General features: G+C 35.9%; 1 protein-coding gene across 14 annotated transcripts in view; it reads right to left on the bottom strand.

Annotated features, from left to right (window-relative positions):
• Positions 1-24986, bottom strand: part of col12a1b (collagen, type XII, alpha 1b) — a 243441-nt gene that overhangs the window by 65888 nt on the left and 152567 nt on the right. For all 14 annotated transcript variants that reach the window (XM_087298610.1, XM_087298613.1, XM_087298609.1 and 11 more), the window contains 10 exons: positions 23906-24058; positions 23731-23805; positions 18710-18849; positions 16121-16244; positions 14792-14935; positions 13527-13691; positions 13396-13434; positions 10592-10730; positions 9485-9627; positions 5144-5253 (listed from right to left, as the gene is read on the bottom strand). In XM_087298610.1, the coding sequence (XP_087154736.1) occupies positions 5144-5253; positions 9485-9627; positions 10592-10730; positions 13396-13434; positions 13527-13691; positions 14792-14935; positions 16121-16244; positions 18710-18849; positions 23731-23805; positions 23906-24058 (1232 nt within the window). The remainder of the gene's footprint in view (positions 1-5143; positions 5254-9484; positions 9628-10591; positions 10731-13395; positions 13435-13526; positions 13692-14791; positions 14936-16120; positions 16245-18709; positions 18850-23730; positions 23806-23905; positions 24059-24986) is intronic.

Genomic DNA, 24986 nt, shown 5'->3' on the forward strand with positions numbered 1-24986 from the left:
AACCACTGCTGTTACTCAAACTGTTCATTAAATAACCATCAATATAAACAAAACCTACTTTTGCGAACTAGTCCCTGGTTTTTAACTCAATCACAACGAAACCAGTGTTGTATGAACCTCTGGACTGAGTAGATCAATAATTATCAAAAAAAAAAGTGGAACTTTCCATTTTAGATAGCTGTAACAGGCTCGTTAACAAAAGGGGCGTGTCTACACGAACCTACATGCCTGTAAACCAATAAGGAAAACCCAAAACATCACAGAAGTTGGTGAGCAGATGTGGCATATCAATGTGAATAAACATGCAAAATCTTGTGGAGATCGGGAAATAGGTGGCGCTATAATAGTGGAAATGGTTCTGAAAACATGCTAAAATGGCTTTAAAATGAACTAAATGTGCTTCATTTACACACTTATAACTGAAATGATTTATAAGTTTTTTTTTTTTTGTCCATCTTGGATGTTTAAAGGTCTCAAAAACACATATTTTCAATATTCTATCATTTTAGCCACTATAACACAGACTTTTAACTGTCACCTACCATTTCTAACCACTAGATGTCACAACAAGACCACTTATTTATTGTTCAAAACATTTGCATACCTTTGTTGTTTTACATTTTTTTGAGTTTAAAGTCAGGGAAATTGCATTTAGGATCATTCTGAATCATAATTTGACCTGATGTAAACACTGTTATGCATTAAACATCTAATTTAGTCCCAGTTAACCTCTTCATAATAATTCCAATAGGTAAAACTGGTTCTATAATTAAACACCTTGTTTTAAAACATGTAAAGAAAATCACAACTGTGGCTTCTAGATGGCAGTAACAGACCATTTATTGTTTATTTTACTGCTCTATAGCAAAGAATGTAATGTAATGTAATGCATTCTGAATCCCAAACTGACATGGCCTGAACACAGTTAATGCATTTAAGATCAAATTTAGTCAAAGCTTGTCACACTTTTTACTCTGTAGATTTTTTATTATTTTAATAAAATACAAATTTTTCATTTTATATAGTTAGAACATGCTCAATTATAGAAGGGATATGTTTATGCACACCTAAATGGCTGTAATCACATAAATAAATTACACTGTGGCCACTAGATGGCAATAGGAGATCACTAATAGCTTATTCACTGCTCTTTTGTCATTTTTATTAAGAAGAGCTAAAATAGCCATAACTCATGAAGGAATTAAAATATCTTCACCAAACTTATTACACGTATGCAAGAGGTCAGTCTAAGGTCATAGCATAAAACTCATAGACAATGGCCACATGATGGCGCTATACATTGTAAAATCACTGTATCTGAGTAACCATTTATCTGATTAACTTAAAATTTGACATGTCGTGTCTTTGTCTAAGGTGCCATGAATCGATCTACACATTACATCTTAGGGCTGCTTATACTGGTCACTTTGACATAAAAGCGGTCACTCGAAATGTTCATTAAAAATTTGTCAATATGTAAAAATCGAAGTTGCTTCTCTAGAGTGTTTAATCAAACATTTGTTAGCTCAATCTATAAACTTTAACACTCTAATCGTATATTTCGTTGTCGAATAAACTACTTACAGGCGTCCTAACTGCTATATGACCTTACCCTGCTAAACTGCTTGACCCCCGTTAATTGCTGCTTGCAGCTATATTTATTATTATTATTATTATTATTATTATTATTATTATTAATAATAAACCCATTTGAGGTCCTGCGCTTAAGTCTGCGTCATTCCCTTTGCCGAATCGTGACAGAAATACTAACTACTAAAGCCAGTTGCACTTAAAGAAGACCTATTATGCCGCTTTTCACAAGATGTAAAATAAGTCTCTGATGTCCCTAGAGTGTGCATGTGAAGTTCCAGCTCAAAATACCACACAAATAATGTTTTATAACTCTCTGAATTTGCCCCTTTTAGGCTATGATCCTAATGGTGTAATTTTAGTGACTACCTCTTTAAATTCAAATGAGATTTTTTTTAAAGAGGGCGGAGCTACATATTCAAAATGTTTTGTTTAAAAACGTAGCATCCTTTGCTAATGAGGGAGAGATCTTAACCAATGGGCGGGGCTTTCCCCCTTTGATGACATGTACAAACGGAAAATGTCAATCAAAGTTTTTCTGCACACTGATTATATCAAGTGTGATTATAAAAAAATAAAATTAATACATTTTTACCATTAGAGGCCGGTTATATTCACAGATTGTTGCCACACAACTATATTTAAACCCCTTATAAGAGGGATTTTTGCATAATAGGCCCTTCAAGGTTGCAACATACTAAACGTGACTTGATTAATTAACCTTTGAGCATTGAGTTGTGCAGCTTTCCAAATCTAAACCAAATGTAATTTGTAAGAAACAATTGTTTGTTCTTCCTTTTGGCAAAAAAGCCATAGATTGTACAGAGCAAATTAGTTTGCTGACAGCAACGTTCCTTCATTCTACATTTCCATTCCACAGTTGCAGGCTGTGGTCTTCTTGAAGAAAATGACTCCCTTGATCTATACATCCATGAACATCTGTCCATGTTTTGCTGCCTTCACACATAAAGGCCATTTGTTTTGCTGAAGACCTCACACAGTTTGGCTCTGAGACACAAGCATAATTTATAGAAGAGAACCATTTCTTTGCCACTGCTTAATTTGCTCCGACCTTTTCATTTAATAAAACATCTAAGGTAGAGATGAAGAGTATCTAATACAGATTTAATACAGCTTCTGAGTGTTTTACAAAATTTTGCAACTCTGTATTCCAAAAAAAAAAAAAAAAGGGAAAATGGCTATGCTGTTGTGAATTAATTTACCAAACCAATTAAAGTTCGAGACAAATAGTTCATATTGATATTCACGAGCCAAGCCTTCACCATATTGTGATGTCACAACCAGAATATCTGAATTAAAATGTTTATTTTTTCTCTGTAAAGCACTTTGTGCAGCCTTGTGGCAGTGGAGAAACAAGCTATGTATATAAATTGAACTTGAACTTGAACATCTCAAAGTCAGTGTGAACCAGAGGTTGCTGTAGACTATTAATGTAGCACTATGAAGTACTTCCAACTAAAATGGAATATTGAGAAGGGGGCGGAGCTTTATTTTTGTGCTCCTTCTCTCATCTTTCACTCACAGCAAATGAACGGTTGATGGGGCACGGCTATGCATATTTCGCCCAATCCGTCAAACTGACATGATCAGAAAACTGCCGTTTCAGATAGGAAGCAAATGGTTGGATTTAAAACGTTCCACTCTTTCCAGTGGATTAACTTGCACAGATGGATTGTTCACCTAATGCTGCGTTCAAACCAGATGAAGCGTCCAGCGTGAGTGATTTACATGTTAAGTCACTGCAAAGAAGCGAATAAACATACTGCAGCGCGATTCGTGCAAATGTATAGTACGAGTTGAGCATTTTGCGTATTAACTCGCATGCAGCGCTGCAAAAATCTTTAACCATTAACCAATCAGAAGCTTGCTCTTGTAATGTAATGTAATGTAATGTGTATTTATATAGCGCATTTATTGTGTATGGCCATACACCCAAAGCGCTTCACAATTATGAGGGGGGTCTCTCCACACCACCACTAGTGTGCAGCATCCACTTGAATGATGCGACGGCTGCCACAGGACGACGGCGCCAGTGCGCTCACCACACACCAGCTATTGGTGGAGAGCAGAGACAGTGATAAAGCCAATTCGTTGGATGGGGATGATTGGGAGGCCAGGATCATATGGGCCGATAGAGGGACTTTGGCCAGGACACCAGGGTTACACCCCTACTCCTTCACGAGAAGTGCCATGGGATTTTTAATTGCCACAGAGAGTCAGGACCTCGGATTAATGTCTCATCCGAAAGACGGCGCCCACTGACAGTGTAGTGTCCCCTTCACTATACTGGGACATTAGGACTCACATAGACCACAGGTTGAGCGCCCCCTGCTGGTCTCACTAACACCACTTCCAACAGCAACCTAGTGTTCCCTAGTGGTCTCCCATCCAGGTACTGACCAGGCTCAGCAAATTTCAGCAAAAGTTTAATTTGTCACCAAAAATCATTCCATGTAGGGGTGTAATTATGATGTAATGCCTGTTTTTCATGGAAAAACACTTGCCGACAACAGACAACAGCTCATCAAACTGGGCTCAATCTGAACCACCACTGAAAGCTTCCATTATCCAGGTACTGGTTGTGGAGGAGTTGATGAACTCAAAGAGCTAGATGCACCTCTAAAAAGGATCTAGTGTAATCAGACACGGCGCCGAATGAATCTACGCAATTTTTCAGCCTTCCTTAAGTACATAAAGCACAGCTACTCTCAATAAAATCCATTTTAGCCATTTAGCAACTAAGCTAGAGTCACCAAGCAGACAGAAGCCCAGCCTATGATTCGAATTGGCATCTATTGTGATGTGAATTTGACGCGTGATTGAGACGAATTTGATGTGCAAAGTAAACTTTTTAGTAAACCGATTTACTCGCAAGTGCCGCATCTTGTGTGAACACATCATAAAAGTAACAACATGTGCTAGCAAAATAAGCACTGTAAATTGCGATTAAAATTTTACCTTTATGTACTGTTCAAATTGAATACCCTTTCATTATGTTTGGGGCTGTTTTTGCCCCGTTGACTTCCATTGTATTGAAGCTTTTTTGATTGCAATGGTGATGATTCTTATAATCAACAGTAAAACGTACAAGTTGTACCTCTTCCCAACAAGAAAAACCAGCAACAATCAAGAATGCGTGATTAAATGCTGCCATGGCTTTGCAATTAATAAATCTCATTATAATGGAAGTCATTGGGGCAAAAACAGCCACCAACATAATGAAAGGGTAGTCAATTTGCCCAGAGAGCATTGTTGAATTTTTGAAAAATTTCAAATCATTTTATTAAAATAAGATTTGTCACCAAAAACCATTCCATTTGCTGAAACGCAGAGAAATTCAGGGCCAAATAAAGACTCAACATCACCTCAGAGAGGATGAAAACATCCCCAACAGCACACAAGCATCTTCAGCAAAGATCTTTATCTAGAAAAACTGCACTAGATTATCACCTGAAGACTAATGTACTACAAAAAACAACAGCGTTACATAATCAACATGCATAAAAAAACATTAAATAAAGGAGCAAATTACCTTGTGGAAGCTTCCATGGAAGATCCTCTTGACCTGATCGTTTTTAAACGTGGCTCGTTGGATCTCCCCTGTCGTATCCTTGTTATAAAATGAAACACTTTGGGCAGATGCTGAGGAAAAACAGAAAAAAAAGTTGAATACACCACAAACCCCACATATTGATGATTGAAAAGGTTGCTGGTTTAAAGCAGGGATCACCAAACTTGTTTCTGGAGGGCAGGTGTTCTGCAAGTTTTAGCTCCAACCCTAATCAAACCTACCTGAACAAGCTAATCAAGGTCTTACTAGGTATACATGAAACACCCAGGCAGGTGTGTTGAGGCAAGTTGGAGCTAAACCCTGCAGGGCACCGGACCTCAAGGAACGTGATTGTTGAACCCTGGTTTAAAGCATAGGTCTCAAACTCGATTCCCGGAGGGCCGCAACTCTGCAGTTTGGCTCCAGTCCTAATCAAACACAGCTGAACCATTTAACTAAGGTGTTCAAGACTACTGGAGACTATTAAGCAGGTGTGAGCTGGAGGTGGTTGGAGATAAACTAGCTATGGCTGTCCAGGATTTCACTTTGAGACCACTGGTTTAAAGCAAATTTAGTGGAAAAGGCCTACTTTGATTACTAAAAGCCTTTTAGTACTCAAAGCTATTACTGTTCTGTTCATTTGGTGTCTCAGATAAAGTTAAAAAGAAAATAAAAACTGTTGAATAAGTAAATAAATGTGAACAATGTGCAGTTTTAAGCTCTGCAAACTTAAACATGTGGTTTTCACTGAGGCAATCAACTTTGTTGTGAATTTTGGCGATTTAAACTTGCAACCAAGATATAACTATCTGGCTGGCTGACACGCTTTTTTTTTTTTCTTTTTTTTTTTTGAAAATGATTCAAGACAGTCTTGGAAGCATCATTTAGAACTGATTAATGTTTATAAACAAACCATTGTATGATCTTTCTTCCAGCAAATGTGTGTGAGAATTCAGAGGAGTTACATTACATATTTATTCTAATAAAAAAACATAATAAATTGCTTTTGAATTAATGTTTTACTCCCAAAAATATATTTCTAAATTAAAAAGTTTTTCTTTTAAATAAATAATAAAACCAGAAAATATGCTGTCAAGACAAAAACAAACTTTCCCAATCCATCGTTATAATCGCCCTTTGGTTCAACTCAAATAATTTAGCCTTCTGCGAATCAGATCAGAAGTGAGCTTACTGGGCTGATTTTATTTTACAGAAGAAAAATGTGAGTAACAGAAGACTTTGTATTCAACAAACAATCTTCATATTAAAATATCCCATTTGTTTTTTTTTTTTATTTCTCACCACAGCCAGACATGAATATTCTGAAAAGCACAGCTGTAAAATATCACTGTGTCTTAACTAAATGCGCAAACAGAAAAATTCCAGCAACAAGCAATTTAGCTGTCCGCACCAATCATGATACGACACACAATACTAGTCCCATTCATTTAAATACCAGCCATTGCACTCCCAACTAAATAAAAAGGGATATAATTTAATTAATACATATTTAACATTACCGTTTAAATTTCATTCAAAATGTTTGCAAGTTATTTTATTTAAATAAACCAATGGTTAATAGTGTGAATAAAAGTTATTTTATTTTCAAGTTAAACGAGTTAAACTATCTGCTGCTGCTTTCAGTAGTACGGTAATAAATATCACATTTAGGGTGTTCAAACTTACATTAGAAGCATTTAACACTGAATAAATCCCATAATCAGTACCTGAGGTTATAAATTTCATTTTTGTTTATGCTGTTGTTCTGCCGCCAGACTGATCTCACGAGAAAAAATAAATAATTAAATAAATAAATTACGTTCTGTCAGCTTAGTGGCTAAATCATACGAATACATGCAAGTTCAGTCGTACAAAAATATACAATTTTAAAAAGGAGGCATGGCACCGAACATCATCCCTAAACCCAACCGTCATTGGGAGATGAGCAAATCATACTAAATTCAACAAATCAAACTGTATGATTTCATATGAATTAGCCACTAAATCAAAAAGTTACACATTTACATGAGATAGCTTTGTTTATGCTGTTGTTTTGCCACAACGTCACAAAAATAGAAATTTCTGAAAAAGGATAGCTGGGAAAAAACTTTTCAGTATGGCAATAAATGTGACGTAATATGATATTCATATGAATAGCCCATAATCAGTACCTGAGGTTATAAATTTTATTTTTGTTCATGCTGTTTTTCTGCCGCGATGTCACAGAAATAGAAAGTATTTCTAAGTTAGAGATTTTGTGCATCACAGCTGCGCATGGTTAGGGAAAAAAAAGTTCAGTATGGCAATAATTGTGACGTAAAATGATGTTCAAACTCACATTGTTAGCATTTAACACTGAAAAACACCCATAATCAGTACCTGAGGTTATAATTATTGTTGTTTATGCTGTTGTTCTGCCACAACATCACAGAAATACAAAGCATTTCTAAAATAGAAATGTTGTGCATCGCAGCAGTGGATGGTTAGAAAAAAAAATTACTTTCAGTATGGTAATACATTTGATGTAAAATGATGTTCAAATTCACATTGGCAGCATTTAACACTGAAAAACACCCATAATCAGTACCTGAGCTTAAAATTGTTGTTTTTTATGCTGTTGTTCTGCCATGAGGTCGCAGAAATATAAAGCATTTCTAAAAAATGTATTAATTAAAGCCACTAAATCAAAAAGTTACACATTTACATGAGAAAGCTTAGTTAATGCTGTTGTTCTGCCACATAGTCACAAAAACAGAAATTTCTAAAAAAAAAAAAACGATAGCCTAGCTAGATATTACTCCCTTATCTTCGTTTTCCGAAGAAACCCCCCATCCACCCCCTTTCTCCTTTACAAAAAAGGGGAGCTCTCGAGAACCACCTCATCTCGTACTCCCCTCACATGCTCTATGGACCTGGCGGGAGCCCTGGGCTCAACTATCTCCGAGCTCAGGGTTCTCTCCCGGGACAGCATGCCAAACCTGCTTACAGTTGTCAAGCAATATCTAAAGGCAGATTTATACTTCTGCGTCAAACGCCGGCGTATGCTACGGCGCTGACGCATAGCCCTTCGCCGTGGCCGTCGCCGTCACTGACGTGCACCTCTCAAAAAATGTAACTACACGTCGCAACAACGCGTAGCGCAAGCTCTGTGATTGGTCGGCTTGGTAGCGCTGACGAGTCTGGGCGGGACTGAGAGCCGCGTGAATGGCGTGAACCCAATGTAGCGATTGTTTACAAGTGTGGAGTCCCGTGAAGGAGCTCCGGATGGAAAGTTTTGTTATATGATTACCTCATAGTTAAAGTTGTTGCACGTCCGCCGGTTCCTGCCTCAAAATGAGCGAGTTTGAGCCACTTGTACAACCAGGAAGTGTTCAGGAAAAGCTAAAAAGCAGCGAAAAAAACTCGACACAGAGGAACATTTTCACCTCACTGCCAACTAGCGTTTCGGAAGTGTTAATGCAGACCAACAGAGACAGCGCGCAGAAGTATAAATGCACAGCCACGCGCGTTGCATGCGCCGTGGGTTACGCCGGTCACTTGACGCAGAAGTATAAATCAAGTATAAATTAAGTGTGAACTCTTGAAATGTGACGTAATATGATGTTCAAACGAAAAGCCCATAATCAGTACCTGAGGTTGTAATTGTCGTAGTAGTTCATGCTGTTGTTCTGCTAGGACAACACATACAGTTGAAGTCAGAATTGTTAGTCCCCCTGAAGATTTTTTTTCAGCACATTTCTAATCATAATAGTTTTAATAACTCATTTCTAATAACTGATTTATTTTATCTTTGCTATGATGACAGTAAGTAATATTTTACAAGGTATTTTTCAAGACACTTCTATACAGCTTAATGTGACATTTAAAGGCTTAACTTGGTTAATTAGGTTAACTAGGCAGGTTAGGGTAATTAGGCAAGTTATTGTATAACGATGGTTTGTTCTGTAGACTATCGAAAAAAATATAGCTTAAAGGGACTAATATTTTAACCATAAAATGGTTTTTAAAAAATTCTAAACTGCTTTTATTCTAGCCGAAATAAAACAAATAAGACTTTCTCCAAAAGAAAAAATGCTATCAGACATACTGTGAAAATTTCCTTGCTCTGTTAAACATCATTTGAAAAATATTTAAAGAAAGAAAACAGATTCAAAGGGGGGCTAATAATTCTGACTTCAACTGTATAAAGAAAGCATTTTGAAAAAAGAAATTTCACACATCACAACCGGAAAAAACTCCTTTAACCGAAAAAATGCAGGAAAGATGCATGTCGAGACATCTCATTGCATGTAGTTAGGACATGTAATACTCAAGCCCACTTACGATCAATGGTGACACCAGTCTCAGGTTTGTAATTCTTGTCTGACACCTGCCAAATATCGAAGGCTTCATTCGGGGAATCCGGCAGCAGTCTGAACATCAGGATGATGGTGTAGGTTGAAGGCAGACCATCAGGATGAATATATCTGTAAAAGAGAGTTGACAAAATGAGCCAGAGCAAGAAGAAGGATCGTTTGTTTCTGCTGAAATCAGCACTGGCAGGTCAGAGGGACTTGATTTATTTGATCCGGTGTTTTAGAAGGATGGTAAAGTAATTAAGGAAGTGTGTGGGAGAGCCGTGGCTTTGAACACTTTTTGGATAGTGGTCTCTACCTGGGCAAACAGCAGCAGGTCAACAAAAGCCAACCAAGCTTTCAATTTAGCCTCTAACAATTCTTTCTAAGACTAAACTCTGCCTCAAGCACTGAGAACTCTGGGATTAGTTGAACTTAAAACTTAAAGTCGCATATTTCTGGCCACATTTTTAATTAACACTATGGTTTTACATTGATATTCCTGCACTTTACAGGATTAAAGACCCGGAGGAAACCCACGCCAACACAGGGAGAACATGCAAACTCCAAACAGAAATGCCAACTGACCCAGCCGGGACTCGAACCAGCGATCTTCTTGCTGTGAGGGGACAGTGCTAACCACTGAGCCACCATGTCTCCCAAAGCCATATCAATATTATAGGGCAAAAAATCATTAGTTTATTCATTCATTTTCTTGGCTTAGTCCCTATTTCAGTGGTCGCCACAGCAGAATGAACCGCCAATTATTCCAGCATTTGATTTACGCAGTGGATGCCTGTCCAGCCACAACTCAATATTGGAAAACACCTATACACCAATACTCATTCACACACACACACTTATACACAACCACCAGCTTTTGTTTACCAATTCACTTATACCACATGTCTTTGGACTGTGGGGGAAACCGGAGCACCCAGAGGAAACTCATGCCAACACGGGGAGAACATGCAATCCACTGGAAGCATACCTGACTTCCTAGAAGCGTTCACCATGATAGTAAAAAAGCTGTGCGTGGTGAGTCCAATAAGTCTAAAGAAAACCATCATCATAATGAGGAGAGGTTTGAACTCACGATGAAGGCTGGCTCAGGAAAGCATTCTTGTGGAGTCTGTAGGCCGTGTAGCTGTTGAAGGAACCGGGCTCCATCGAGACTCCCTTAGTGCTTGCGTACATCTTCTCAGTCAGATTAAAAGCTTCCAGCATCCTGAATCCTGGGGGATCATGATACATGTTGGTAGTCGGCACATAGGCATTCATACTCTACATAGACGCCATGTTATTCTGCTCTAAACACCAATCAATATGCACAGGGTTTTTACACCTTTTTCAAAGTCAAATATAATCCCCTTTCAGACTTTTCCAGCACTTTACAAGTATGGCAAATGACATATTTATATACATATACATACTTCAACAAATCCTATATGCTATTTATTCTAGGGACAAACTTTGGTCACGCTTTATTTATTTTAATGTTGTTAGAGACCCCCAAAACCAAAATATGACCCTTTTTAATGTATAACAGGGGCTCAATAAACTAAAATGTCACCAAAATGTTGACGGCATGTTTGAACAAAAACAAAAACCAATACTTCATACCAAATTACTGTCATTTACTATATTAATAATCATTTAATCAGATCTGAAATCTTTTTTTTTAATACTGATTTTATATTTATGCACTGATTGCTCCTGAAATGGTAATCTTCATTCTGCAATCATGCGTTTTGTCTTTAATCAAAGGGCACAGATCAACATCAGCATATGAACAGGCTTTAAATTTTATGCAAAAGAAAATCGATTCCATTTCTTTTATTTAAATATTATTTATTTATTATTCATTCTTGTTTAGTAGGATAAATGATTATAAGTGAAACACAATTCGGTTTTCAAGCAAGTTCAAGATTTCTTTATCAGAAATCTAAGCACTATGCCGAAGCATGCTAATAGGACTTTTAATTTGCCAGCAGCCTGGGTTAAGCGGTTCCTTTGAATGGTTTGCCATTGCAAAAACGGCGCGTTTAAGGTCTGGTTTCTTTAAAAATTAGTGATTTCCACTGACTGAGTGATATCCGATATAAAGTGGGTTTTAGATTGTACAAGAAGCACTGCATTAAATTACATTTCCCCCCGCCATATCTTTATAATATGAGCATTTATTTTACCCCAGTATTTTCAATGGAGCTTCTGCGCTAGCCTGCCGATTCTGACGGGCGAGTGTGTGTAAATGGCTTTTTGTCTCGTTTTGCGCTTGAGCAACTAAATGAATGCCAGAGTCTATTTAACTGATTGTATTTTAATTGCATTACAACATCGATGCTGTAAAAGGTATCGTTTAAAATGGAAAAAAAAACTAAGAATAACAGGTAAGCGGAAGTTTATCAGCATGGGAACAGCACTAGCTCAGCATATACCTTATTCTAACCCTAGATTAATTCATTCATTCATTCTCCTCTGACTTAGTCCTTTATTTATTAGGGGTCGCCACAGCGAATGAACCGCCAACTATTCCAGCATATGTTTTATGCAGTGGATGCCCTTCCAGCTGCAACCCGGTACTGGGAAACACACACTCACAATTACACACACTCATACACTACGGCCAATTTTGTTTGCCCTATAGCGCATGTGTTTGGACTGTGGGGAAAACTAGAGCACCCGGAGGAAACCCACACCAACATGGGGAGAGCACAGAAATGCCAACTGGCCCAGCCGGGACACGAACCAGCAACTTTCTTGGTGTGAGACAACAGTGCTAACCACTGAGCCACCATGACGCCACTAGCACTAGCTAAAAATGCTCATTAAAATAAAATTGTCAAGGATTTCCAGCACTCATACAAACCCTGTTGTCACTCTTTATTATTTAAAAATGTTTCTTCATAAATCTGCTGTATTTTGATCAAATTAATTGATTCATGCTCAGCACAAAACTTAAAAGAGCTCATATTATGTTTGTTTTTTTAAATGACCTTTCATGCAGTGTGTAACACAACTTTAAGTGAAGTGAAATATCCAGCTAAGGCTTAAATCTGAAAGTGCAGTGTCTAAAACTACTAATTCATCTATAAAAGAGTCAACTCATAGTGCTTCAAATGAATCATCTTGATAACAAGTCTTTAGCCGTGCCACTTTGTTTTCTCTAGCTTGGGCTCACACACATACCTGCCAACATTTGTCCCTGACAATCTGGGAGATCGGGGGTGTTAGGTTTGGTGGTGAGGTGTCTAAATAAAACTGTTGACTGATGAGAACAGTGTACTGTGTACTGTGGTGTAAGTAATTGTAATATGAAGCGTGTTTTGGACGGCCGCTGCGATCAGATCCCATACCAATGCTGCAGACCCGGGGATTTCACAGACCGAACCAAAATTACAGGAGTTTTCTGGGAGAAATAACAAAACGAGAGGGTGGAGGGAGATGGGTCTGAGATATGAATAACTCCCGGGAAAAACAGGAGTGTTGGCAGGTATGCTCACACATACACTCTGCACTCTGACTACTTCAATATTGTTGATAAGCCGAGGTGGGCATTTCACTCTATCTCACGTTGAACGCTGTCGACCAATGACAACAGACTGTCACCGGTCCAATCAGCGCAGATTAGCCTCACGCAAAGGAGAGGTTTGGGAACAAATGAATCGCTAAACGAATCATATGGGAGTCACTGGGATAAGTAAGTAAAAATAAATGCATATTATAAGACAATGAAAGTGTTTTTTGACTTTGCATGCATATCAGCCTGTTGGAGACCCCCAAAACCAAAATATGACCCTTTTAATGCATAATAGGGGCTCTTTAAAAATCATTAAAAAAAATTATACCAACCCCAAACAATCAATACAATAGTACACTGCGCATACGAGGCATGCCTACCTGGAGATGTAAATCCATTGACGTAGATCAACGGACAGGCTGCGGAAGCAAAACACAAGCACATTCATTTAATATGTAAACAATGCAGCTTCTCGAAGATCATATTAATGTACCACGAAACATGAACTCACAGGAGGTTGCGGTTTCACAGATGAACGTGACCAGGTTATCCTGAATAGTCGAGAAGGCGTCAAAATCGTCCACCACAAAAACATGCCGCTCGCTCGGTTTGCTGGCGATGTTCTGCAGCTCCACGAAGTCCACATCAGCCACGCCAACAACAAACACACTGTAGCCTGAAACATTACATCCTGCATTAGCATGTTTGTATTTCTTTCTGTAAGTGACCATATATTACACTTAATTAAACATTTATAACTCATTGAAAACTGCCGCTTTGATGCAAATTGTGCCATGGTGACTGTCACTTTAAATTTAAATGAGATTCTTTTTAAAAGAGGGCAGAGCTAAGAATGCCTATGTGTCAGCATAGTGGCAGATTCAACAACAAAACTGACTGGAGAGCTAATAATTTTCCAATTTTTCATCGTGGAAACGTAGCCCCGCGGACGTTTCTGCGAACCGCGAGATACATCCCGGGAGGTACGTATTCAAGTGGTTTTTGTTTTCGCGGATCCGCGAGAGGCCGCTGTGCTCGCTTTTTCGCCTCTCGGGCGCCTCTCGGGATCTGCCTCCTCTTCCTCCTCCTCCTTCCCTAAACCCGAGCGATGGTTTGCAAAAGCAGTCCAGAAAAAAAAAAAAAAAAAAAAAGCAAAAGCCCTCGTCTTCGATTTCGACCGCGTTTTCGGATCCCGCCGCGTTCTCGCCCTTATTTTTCGGATTCTGTTTTACATCCTACCTGATTTCTGGAACCGCTGTTCCCCAGACTCGATCCCGGTTGTCGTCCCTGTGGCAGGCTCTTCATCCTCCTCCGGGGCCTCCGCTCCGCTCCGCTGACGCAACGCTGTGAGCTAAGCGGACAAACTGGTTGCATCGGGAAAGCCCTCCACTCGGAGGCGAGCCGTCAGCCGGCGAGCGCGAAGAGGAGGAGCGGAGCAACGCCACACCAACCCGCAGCGTTCGCTCGAAAAAAACTAAACGCGGCCGTACGTACCTCTGGCCACTTAAATCGCGGTCTCCAAAAACGTCCGCAGGGCTACGTTTCAAGAATAAGCTTGGGTTGTAATTTTCCCTTCAACTGTACAATAATTGTTAAAGCTCTGCACAATACTGCAATTCAGGAGATGACTTTTTTAAATAGGTGTTGATGAATATACATTTACATTTATTTTTAGTCACTTAGCAGATGCTCTTGTCCAAAGCGACTTACAATTGACTATAAAGTTAGTAACGCTTTTGTCACATCTTTTAACGTGTGAAAGTGGATCATATATACCCGCGTGCTGCAACTTGGCAGCGTTCTTATGCACGTCGTCCTGAGAGCGTCCATCTGTTACAGCCACCACCACCTTGGGCACGTTTCTTCTCATCCCATTTTCTACAGTGATGACCTTCTCATAAACATGCTTCAGAGCCACTCCTGCGACAACACAGAGGAAACATCATCAGCAAAACCCATCTACTTTCGCGCTGCCAACTCATTATGAAATGTATGGAAATTTAAAATAGAATAAAACAAGAACGTTTGATTCTGGACCACAAGGTCTTATGCTGTGTGGGTATATATGTGGGAATAGTCAAAATATATTGTATATAACAGTATATGAAATACACATTTAAACTATTAACTATATATATATATATATATATGATTTAATGATTTAACTAAATGATTCAAATATTAAGTAAAGGTTTTCCATAAATATATCAACATACATTTTCAGTTAGTAATATGCATTGCTAAGAAGTCAATTTAAACAACTTTAGAGGCGATTTTTTCATTTTTTTTATTCTTTTGAACCATCAGATTAAAGATTTTCAAATATTTTTACAAAATACTATCGACAAAATATTATCATAGCTCAACAAACTATACCCCAAAGGAATTGTTTTACTATTTAACTTTCAGATAATGTATATTCTCTGCCTCCCAAAATTGACTGGTTTTGTGATCTGTGGTCACAAATATGAAAAGTAATAATTACAATTATATTTAACTGTACGTTATTGGTAAAATGTATATTGCTTATTATTCCAGAATGATAAATTCAAGTTATAATAACATCAAAAGAAAAAAAATAACTGTAAATATATATTTCAAGAGTTCACACTTTATGTTGTTTGACAACTGTTAGCAGGTTTGGCATGCTGTCCCGGGAGAGAACCCTGAGCTCGGAGACAGTTGAGCCCAGGGCTCCCGCCAGGTCCATAGAGCATGTGAGGGGAGTACGAGATCAGGTGGTTCTCGAGAGCTCTACTGTGGTAAAGGAAGAAAGGAGGAGAAGGGGTGGATGGGGGGTTTCTTCGGAAAACGAAGATAAGGGAGTAATATCTAGCTTGGCTACTTATAGTGAGTTAGGATTAATCTGATTGGCTAAATAATGAATGTAGATGGGTGGCCAGCTGCAGTCAATCATATCACATGCTCGTTCATATATATATACATACATATATATACATATAAATATATATATAAAATTTAAAAAAATATATATTAAAAAATAAAAGTGTGAGTATGACATGACAGACTTATTTTTGATGTTCTTTTAATACCTTGTAAAGAAGAAACAGCTGTGACTGTTCAGGTGTGTGAGTGTGATGATACCTGTCTTAGTGTTTCCTCCCTGGTAGCGGATGAGTTTGAGAGCGGAGAGCGCAGTGCCTTTATCTTTATATGTGTTGAGCCTGAACTCTGTGTTTGCATCGTCACTGTACTGCACGAATGAAATCTTTCGGGAAACACATATAGACATTAAATTAAACAAGGTCATAATGCTTTAACACTGAAATACTGTATGTGAGCCACAAGCTATGTTTCCATCCTCCTATTTATATGCACATTTTGGAGATGCACAAAAACAAAATTAATCGGTTAATGGAAACGAGAGGAAGCTCATGGATTTTAAAAATGCAAATAAAAAACATATGTGCATAACTGAGTAGGATAAAGTTTTTATTTAATAAGAAAAAATACGCATAAACTACGATGGAAACACTTTTACCGTACAAATTCCAGTATGCGCATTAAAAAAGGCCATGTGATTTTGTGATAAGAGATCATGTGATGAAAAAAATGTGTGTGAATGGACAAACCAGCAGGCTGAGCACACTATAAAACATCAGAAATTTTGTTTTGGCCTTAACCATTACAGTATTAGTGTTATCATATTATTAATGACCTCCAGAATCAAGAGCGTCTGTGCTCCGAGTCTCACACCTTCAAACGCCACCGCGTGTTCACTGCGTGTCAGGATTGCCTTCTAAGGCACAACTCATTTATTAAATGAAGAAAAGATTAATTCAGCTTCTCCTACCAAAGCAAATTCCGTTTTTACGGTTGATATTTGGCGCCAGTTAATCAGGAAGTGACAATTTTGCTCTTTTTGACTCATTGGATAAAAACGCTGTTATATTCGCATGACTTTTATGCGATAATCCAGTTTTGCACATAAAGTTAATTTGCATTTTTGAATGGAAACACAGCTACAGAGAACTTGATTGTCGATCTGCATTTATAACTTCAGAAACTAAAGTGCAACTGGACGAGGGATTTTTAAAGCTATACAGAAAAATTGTTAGTCCAATGTATTCGAAAAATATACAAAAAAATTATAAAGCCTTTATTGACATGGCTAATATTTTAAGTGCACCTACAAACTTTACTTCATCAGGGTAACCTTTTTTAACTCTTTCTCTGCTAGCATTTTATTTTTTCAAGTTGCCATTCACTGCTAACAGTTTCTATGTTCTTTACCTAAATTTGACGAACCTCAGAATATTTTCAGCTAAGCATAATATAATCATATTATAAATCATTATGAAGAACCAGCCTGATCTCACGAGGAAACGTAAGTATTTTACGATTTGTCAGTTTAGTGGCAAATTTGTACGAATTCATACAAGCTCAGTCGTACGAAAATGTACGACTTTTAAAAGGAGGCGTGGCCCCCAACCCCACCTCTAGACCCAACCATTAATGAGCGATGAGCAAATCGTACTAAATTGTACAAATTAGATCGTACGACTTCATACAAATTAGCCACTAAATCAAACAGTTCTGAATTGGAGGCCTCTGCTTTTCTGTTAGCTCAAACAGTTAGTTTTAAGGATATCAATGAGCGAGTGTGCTTCAAATAATAACAAAATTTCCTTTTAGAAGATATAAAACTGATATAAGCATCGGTTTGCTTGTAGTTTGTCACTTCCGCCTAATTGGATCAACCGTTTTATTTATGTCACCTCATACTTCAGTTTCTTGACCAATCAAATACTCTCTAGTGTCTGACATGCCCCGCCCCCTTTAAGAAGCTTTGCATTTGCTGTTTGTTTGTTTGATTTGATTGAGCTCAACCACTCTTACAGGCAGAGCTTTAATAAAAACAAACTGCTTTTGGCAGTTTTTTAAAAGAGAAGGAGCTACTCTACACTCTCAGAAATAAAGGTATGCGAGCTGTCACTGGGGTGGTATCTTTTCAAAAGGTACACGTTTGTACTTAAAAGGTAGATATTGGTACCCTAACAGTATATATTAGTACCTCAAAATTTTAAGAGGAACACTTTTGTACTTTTTGGGTACTAATATGTACCCTTGAGGTATTAATATCCCTGCTGAAAAATCCAGCTTAAACCAGCCAGGCTGGCTGGTTTTAACTGGTTGACCAGCCTAGTTTTAGAGGGGTTTTGGCTATTTCCAGGCTGGTTTCCAGCCATTTCCAGCCTGGTCTTAGCTGGTCAGGCTGGAAAATGACCTGCAAAATCCAGCTAAGCTTGACCAGCCTGGTTTAAGCTGGATATAGCTGGTATTGGCTGGACTCCCAGCTTGGTTAGGCTGGTCAAGCTGGTTTAAGCTGGTCATCTCCCAGCCTGACCAGCTAAGACCAGCCTGGAAGTGGCCAAAACCCCTCTAAAACCAGCCTGGTCGACCAGCTAAAACCAGCCAACCAGCCTAGCCTGGTTTAAGCTGGATTTTTCAGCAGGGATTGGCCTTTTATGTAGAAACTTGTACCTTTTGAAAAGGTACCACCCCAGTGACAGCTCGCCTACCTTTATTTCTGAGAGTGTATGTCTCACCCTCTCTTTAATTTACATTTGAGATTTCGTCAAACCTCCAACAAACATTTCAAAGCACTTCATGGGACCTTTAAAATCCAGTACTGTAGCTGCTAAGGTTGTTATGCCATTGCTAGCACGTTACCTGCATTCCTGTTGGTCCGATAACGTCAAAAGCACCAACAACGCTGAAGACGAACTGGATGACTTTACTGAAACTCTCATCTCCGATACTCCAGGAGCCATCGATGAGGAAAACCACATCTGCCTTTGCTCCTTTGCACACTGAGCACACACAAAACAGCTCCATGAAGCACAGAATGGCTCAAGCCAAACCATTCATTTACAATGAAACTTTTACACAAGAGCTGAAGAGGGTAATGAAGTCTCATTAGCAAACACAGTTACTGAAAAAAACTGCAGCTTAATGAACCTCCATGTTGTAATTACTGCAATAATCAGTCACACGTTCTAGAGAAAATACATAGGAATGAGAAACTTGTTAAATCCAGAAGGTCTTAAATAACACTCCACTTCTTTTTGTAAAATAAGCTTATTTTACTACTCCACTAGAGTTAAATAGTTATGTTTTAGCATTTCTGAATCCATTTCAATGATCTCTGATCTGGAGGGAGCCCATTTAGCTTAGCTTAGCATAGATTATTGAATGGGATTAGACTATTAGCAATTCCCTTGAGTTATATGGTTTAGTTTTACCATTAATGAACCCATTCAGATGATCACGAGGTCTAGAGGGAGCACTTTTACCTCAGCTTAGCATAAATCAATGAATCAGTTTAGACATTAGCATTTCACTCAAGTTATACAGTATAGTTTGACCATTTTTGAATCAATTCAAAATATCTTTGGGTCTAGAGGGAGCACCCTGCTGAAACATCCAGCTTAAACCAGCCAAGGCTGGTTGGTTGGTTTTAGCTGGTTGACCAGGCTGGTTTTAGAGGGGTTTGGGCCATTTCCAGGCTGGTTTCCAGCCATTTCCAGCCTGGTCTTAGCTGGTCAGGCTGGAAAATGACCAGCCAAATCCTGCTAAAACCAGCTTGACCAGCCTGGTTTAAGCTGGACATAGCTGGTTTTGGCTGGACTCCCAGCCTGACCAGCTAAGACCAGGCTGGAAATGGCCAAAACCCCTCTAAAACCAGCCTGGTCCACCAGCTAAAACCAGCCATACAGCCTAGGCTGGTTTAAGCTGGATTTTTCAGCAGGGCACTTTTACCTTATGTTAGCATAGTTCATTAAATCAGAATAAACCATTAGCATTTCGCTTAACACTAGTTTTACCATTTTTAAAACCATTTGGATTATCGTTGAGTCTGGGGAGAGCCCTTTTAGCTTTGCATAGCTTAGCTTAGCATAGAACATTAAATCGATTAGACAATTAGCATTTTGCTAGAGTTAAATAGTTTAGTTTTACAAATTTTTAATCCATTCAGATTTTCGCCAGTTCTGGAGCACTTTTAGCTTAGCTTAGCTTAGCTTAGCATAGATCATTGAATCAGATTAGACCATTGGCATTTAGCTAGAGTTAAACGGTGTCATTTTACCATTTTTAAATTCATTCAGAAGATCAATAAGTCTGGAGGTAGCATTTTTAGCTTAGCTTAGCATAGATCATTGAATTGGATTTGACCATTAACATTTTGCTTGAGTTAAACAGTTTAGTTTTACCATTTTTGAATCAATACAGATGATCGACGAGTCTGGAAGTAGCATTTTCAGCTTAGCTTAGCATAGATCATTGAACCGGATTCCATTTCACTTGAGTTAAAGTATGGAGGTAGCATTTTTAGCTTAGCTTAGCTTAGATCATTGAATCAGATTTGACCATTAGCAGTTTACTTGAGTTAAACTGTTTAGTTTTACCATTTTTTAATCAATACAGATGATCGATGAGTCTGGAAGTCGCATTTTTAGCTTAGCATAGATCATTGAATCGAAATAGACCAGTAGCATTTCACTTGAGTTAAACAGCTCAGATTTACCATTTTTAAATCCATTCAGATGATCGCCGAGTCCGGAGGGATCACTTTTAGCTTAGCTTAGATTAGCTTAGCATAGATCACTGAATCGGACTTGGCCATTAGCATTTTGCTAGAGTAAACAGTGTAGTTATACCATTTTTAAATCCATTCAGATGATTGCAGTCAGCAGGGAGCACGGATCAGTGAATCCGATTAGACCATTAGCATTTCATTTGAGTAAAACAATTAAATTTGACTATTTTTTAATCTATTTAGATGACCGCCAGGTCTGGAAAGAGCACTTTATAGCTTAGCTTAGCTTAGATTAGCTTAGCTTAGCATAGATCAATCAGGTAAACCATTAACATTTTGCTCAAAAATGACCAAAGAGTTGATAATTTTCCTATTTAAAACTTGACTCTTCTGTAGTTACATTGTGTATTAAAACAGAAGTTAGCAAATGTTCAGGTGCTGCATAATCTCATTGTGCCTAAAGCAGCTATAGTACGAGAGCAAAGTTCTTTGATCAACTTTTTTTATTTTCTGTTGGTCTTAGTACATGATGTAACTGTAGAAATAAATTAATGACACTCTTTGATCAATTTTGAATAAGATGCTAATGGTCTAATCTGATTCAATGATCCATGCTAAGCTAAAAGTGCTCCCAACAGACCCAAACATCGTATGGATTCAAAAATGATAAAACTCAAGGGTTTAACTCTAGTGAAGTAGTGAAATGATCCTATCTCCACACAAAAGGAGTGAAAAGTTCCTTTATAATGAGCCAATTAACATTAAGGTCTTATTTATCTCATTACTGCACCATGAAGTAATAGTGACCAATATTTGTCCCTCTGCATGTGTTTGCATATTAGCTAATATAAATTTATAAAAAATAGCATTCAGAAATGTTTACATAAACGCTTACACCAATATTAATCAATGTATTTATAAATTGTATACAAGAATTGTTCATTTTTCAGTCTTTTCCACATTTCCATGCAACATATTTCTGAAAAATGTCTTTCTTAAGCTTTTCAATCCTCCGTGGATTAGTCCACATCTCTCTGTACTTAAATCCAGCTGACTCTTCTGGACCAGAAACGATTGCAGACACAAGCAGTTGGCTTTTCATGCGATGAACAAACAGGTTTTGAGAATGATCCAGCATGAATTTAGGGATCCGATTCAAATTTTTTTTTTTATGAATTGAAGATAAAAAGAAAGGATACGTATTTTATTATCAAAAGAATTTTGTCCAAGGTTTTAAAACTGATATTAATTTGATTCAAAGTCATTCCAAAGAAAGCAAATCTAGAACATGTTTTCAATGCATGTGTCCATAAAAGCTCTGGACATATTATTAGATTCTTCCAAAATCGCTCACTGCCATCCAATTACTAACAAGACCTGAAAACAAATGTTTAAAGAAAAGAATGCTGCTTGCCAGTAGACCACCTGCTAGCACAGAAACCATGACAATATACATATATACAGTTATACTGGAGACTGATGCACTATACTAATACATAAATAAAAACTAAAAATATTAAAAACATGGTATATTAACAAACAGAAGATAAAACAAAAAGACATTTAGAGTAACAAAAGATCAATAACACAATTACTTAAAAAAGAAACAAAAACTGAAAATATTCTAATAAAAACTTTGTCTTTTTTGCAAATTTTTGACATAATTTTGAGAAATTTATGCATCCAATTCTAATAATTTTTATGAACTGAACATTTTAAATCCAAAATTAATTATCCAAAAAAATCCAAAAAATAAATAAAATAAAATAATTAAACAAAAAAAAATTATACAAATAAGAAACTTTTTATATTAATATTAAAATAATAAACTGTTAAAATAAAATATAAAACACACCGAAATGAATAAATAAAAAAATCATTCATATATAATTAAAATAATTAAAATAAACACTAAAGCTAATTCAAAATGTAAAGAAATAACACAATTTTATATAAATGATCAAAATAATAAAATGTTAAAACAAAATATGAAAAATTAATTCACTGAAATAAACAAACATATAATTAAAATAAAAAATAAACAAACAAATAAATTAATCGATTATATATAATTAAACAATTAAAAATAAACATTAAAGCTAATTAAAAATGCATACAAATAATATAATTTAATATAAATATTAAAATAATAAAATGTTAAAATAAAATATACAAAATAAATTCAGTGAAATAAATAATTAAATAAACAAATAATTTATATATAATCAAATATAAAAAAACAAACACTAAAAATAATTCAAAATTTAAGCAAATCCAAAAATGTTTATATAAAAATTAAAATAAAATAAAATAAATTCACTGAAATAAATAGTTAAATAAATAAATAATTTATATATAATTAAAATATATCAAATAAACAAAAAAATGTATTTACAATGTAAGCAAATAAGAACATTTTAATATAAAATATTAAAATAATAAAATGTTAAAATAAAATATAAAAACTGAATTCACTGAAAAATTAAATATATAAATAAATTTTTTTAATATATTTAAAATAAATAAAATACACACTAAAGCTAATTCAAAATCTAAACAAATAAGAAAATGTAAATGATTTATTAAAATAATAAAGTTAAAATAAAAAATTGTTCACAATAAATAAATAAATAAAATAAACTATAAATAATTACAAATATATGATATAAACACTAAAGCTAATTAAAACTTTAAGCAAATAAAAAAAATGTTTTATAGAAAATATCAAAACAAATAAATATTAAAATAAAATTAAATAATAATTTCACTGAAATAAACAAATAAATAAATATTAATAGAATATTTAAAATAAACACTCAAGCTAATTCAAAATTTAAACAAATAAGAACATTTAGTTATTAAAATAATAAAATGTTTAAATAAAATATAAAAATAAGCTCACTGAAATAAATAAATAAATAAATAAATATAAATATAATATATAAAATAAACACTCAAGCCAATTCAAAATTTAAACAATTAAGAAAATTTAGTTATTAAAATAATAAATTTTTAAAATATAAATAAATAAACTATATATATAATTAAAACTAAATTCACCAAAAAATTTCAATTTAAATATAAAAATAAGAGGTATTTCAATAGATTCATGAAAGCCTGCTGCTATGAAACAATAAAAACTAACATGACTTACCAGCCCAGCCGGGAGGAATGGTGGGTGGCGGAGGAGGAGTGGGGGGTTTTGTTGGCACAGGAGTGGGTTTGACACCTACAGACGAACCAAACGAAGACAACGGACGTCACAAGATCAGTTTAAATCCAAAAAGGAGACGAATATCTCCTTAAATCTGGACGAATGCTGAACTCACGGGTGCGCTCTTTGGTACTGACTCCAGGCCCTTCTAGATTGGGTGTCTGGACAAACACAGTGGCGGTGTAAAGAGAATCCTGACTCAAACCCTCAAAACAGTACTGACTCTGACTCGCAGTGATGGTGATCTCCTGCTGACCTTTAGCAGACGCTGCAAACACATTACAAAATAGTGCAGTCAATTACTATCACACATACGAAAACAGTGCTTTCTTGATAACATCATATCAGGATTGTTTTATATATACAGTTGAAGTCAGAATTATTAGCCCTTCTGAATTATTTGCCCTCCGATTTCCGATTTTACACACATTTCTAAAGAGTTTTAATAACTAATTTCTAATAACTTATTTATTTTGTCTTTGTCATGATGACAGTAAATAATATTTGACTAGATATTTTTCAAGATAGTAGTGTTCAGCTTAAAGTGACATTTAAAGGCTTAACTGGGTTAATTAGGTTAAAGTTAGGGTAATTAGGCAGGTTATTGTATAACGATGGTTTGTTCTGTAGATAATCGAAACAATTGACCCTAAATGGTTTTAAAAAAATTAAAACCGCTTTTATTCTAGCCAAAATAAAATTAAGACTTTCTCCAGAAGAAGAAAATATTATTGAAAATACTGTGGAATATGTCTTGCTCTGTTAAACATTATTTGGGAAATACTTGAATACGAAAAATACATAAATAAATGAAATGAAATAAATAAATGAAAAAATAATTCATATATAATTAAAATAAACAATAAAGCTAATTCAAAATGTAAACAAATAATACAATTTTATATAAATGATCAAAATAATAAAATGTTAAAATAAAATATAAAAAAAAAAATTCACTGAAATAAACAAATATATAATCAAACGAATAAACAAACAAATTAATTAATTAGTTAATTATAATTAAAAAAATAAAAATAAACAATAAAATTAATTAAAATGTATGCAAATAATCCAATTTTAATATAAAAATTAAACTAATAAAATTTTAAAATAAAATATACAAATACAATAAATAATTAGATGGACAAATAATTTATATATAATTGAAACATGAAAAACAGCACAAAAATAATTCA

The sequence above is a fragment of the Danio rerio genome, chromosome 20 (assembly GCF_052040795.2).
Source record: "Danio rerio strain M-AB ecotype USA chromosome 20, GRCz13ab, whole genome shotgun sequence".
Classification (NCBI taxonomy): domain Eukaryota; kingdom Metazoa; phylum Chordata; class Actinopteri; order Cypriniformes; family Danionidae; genus Danio; species Danio rerio.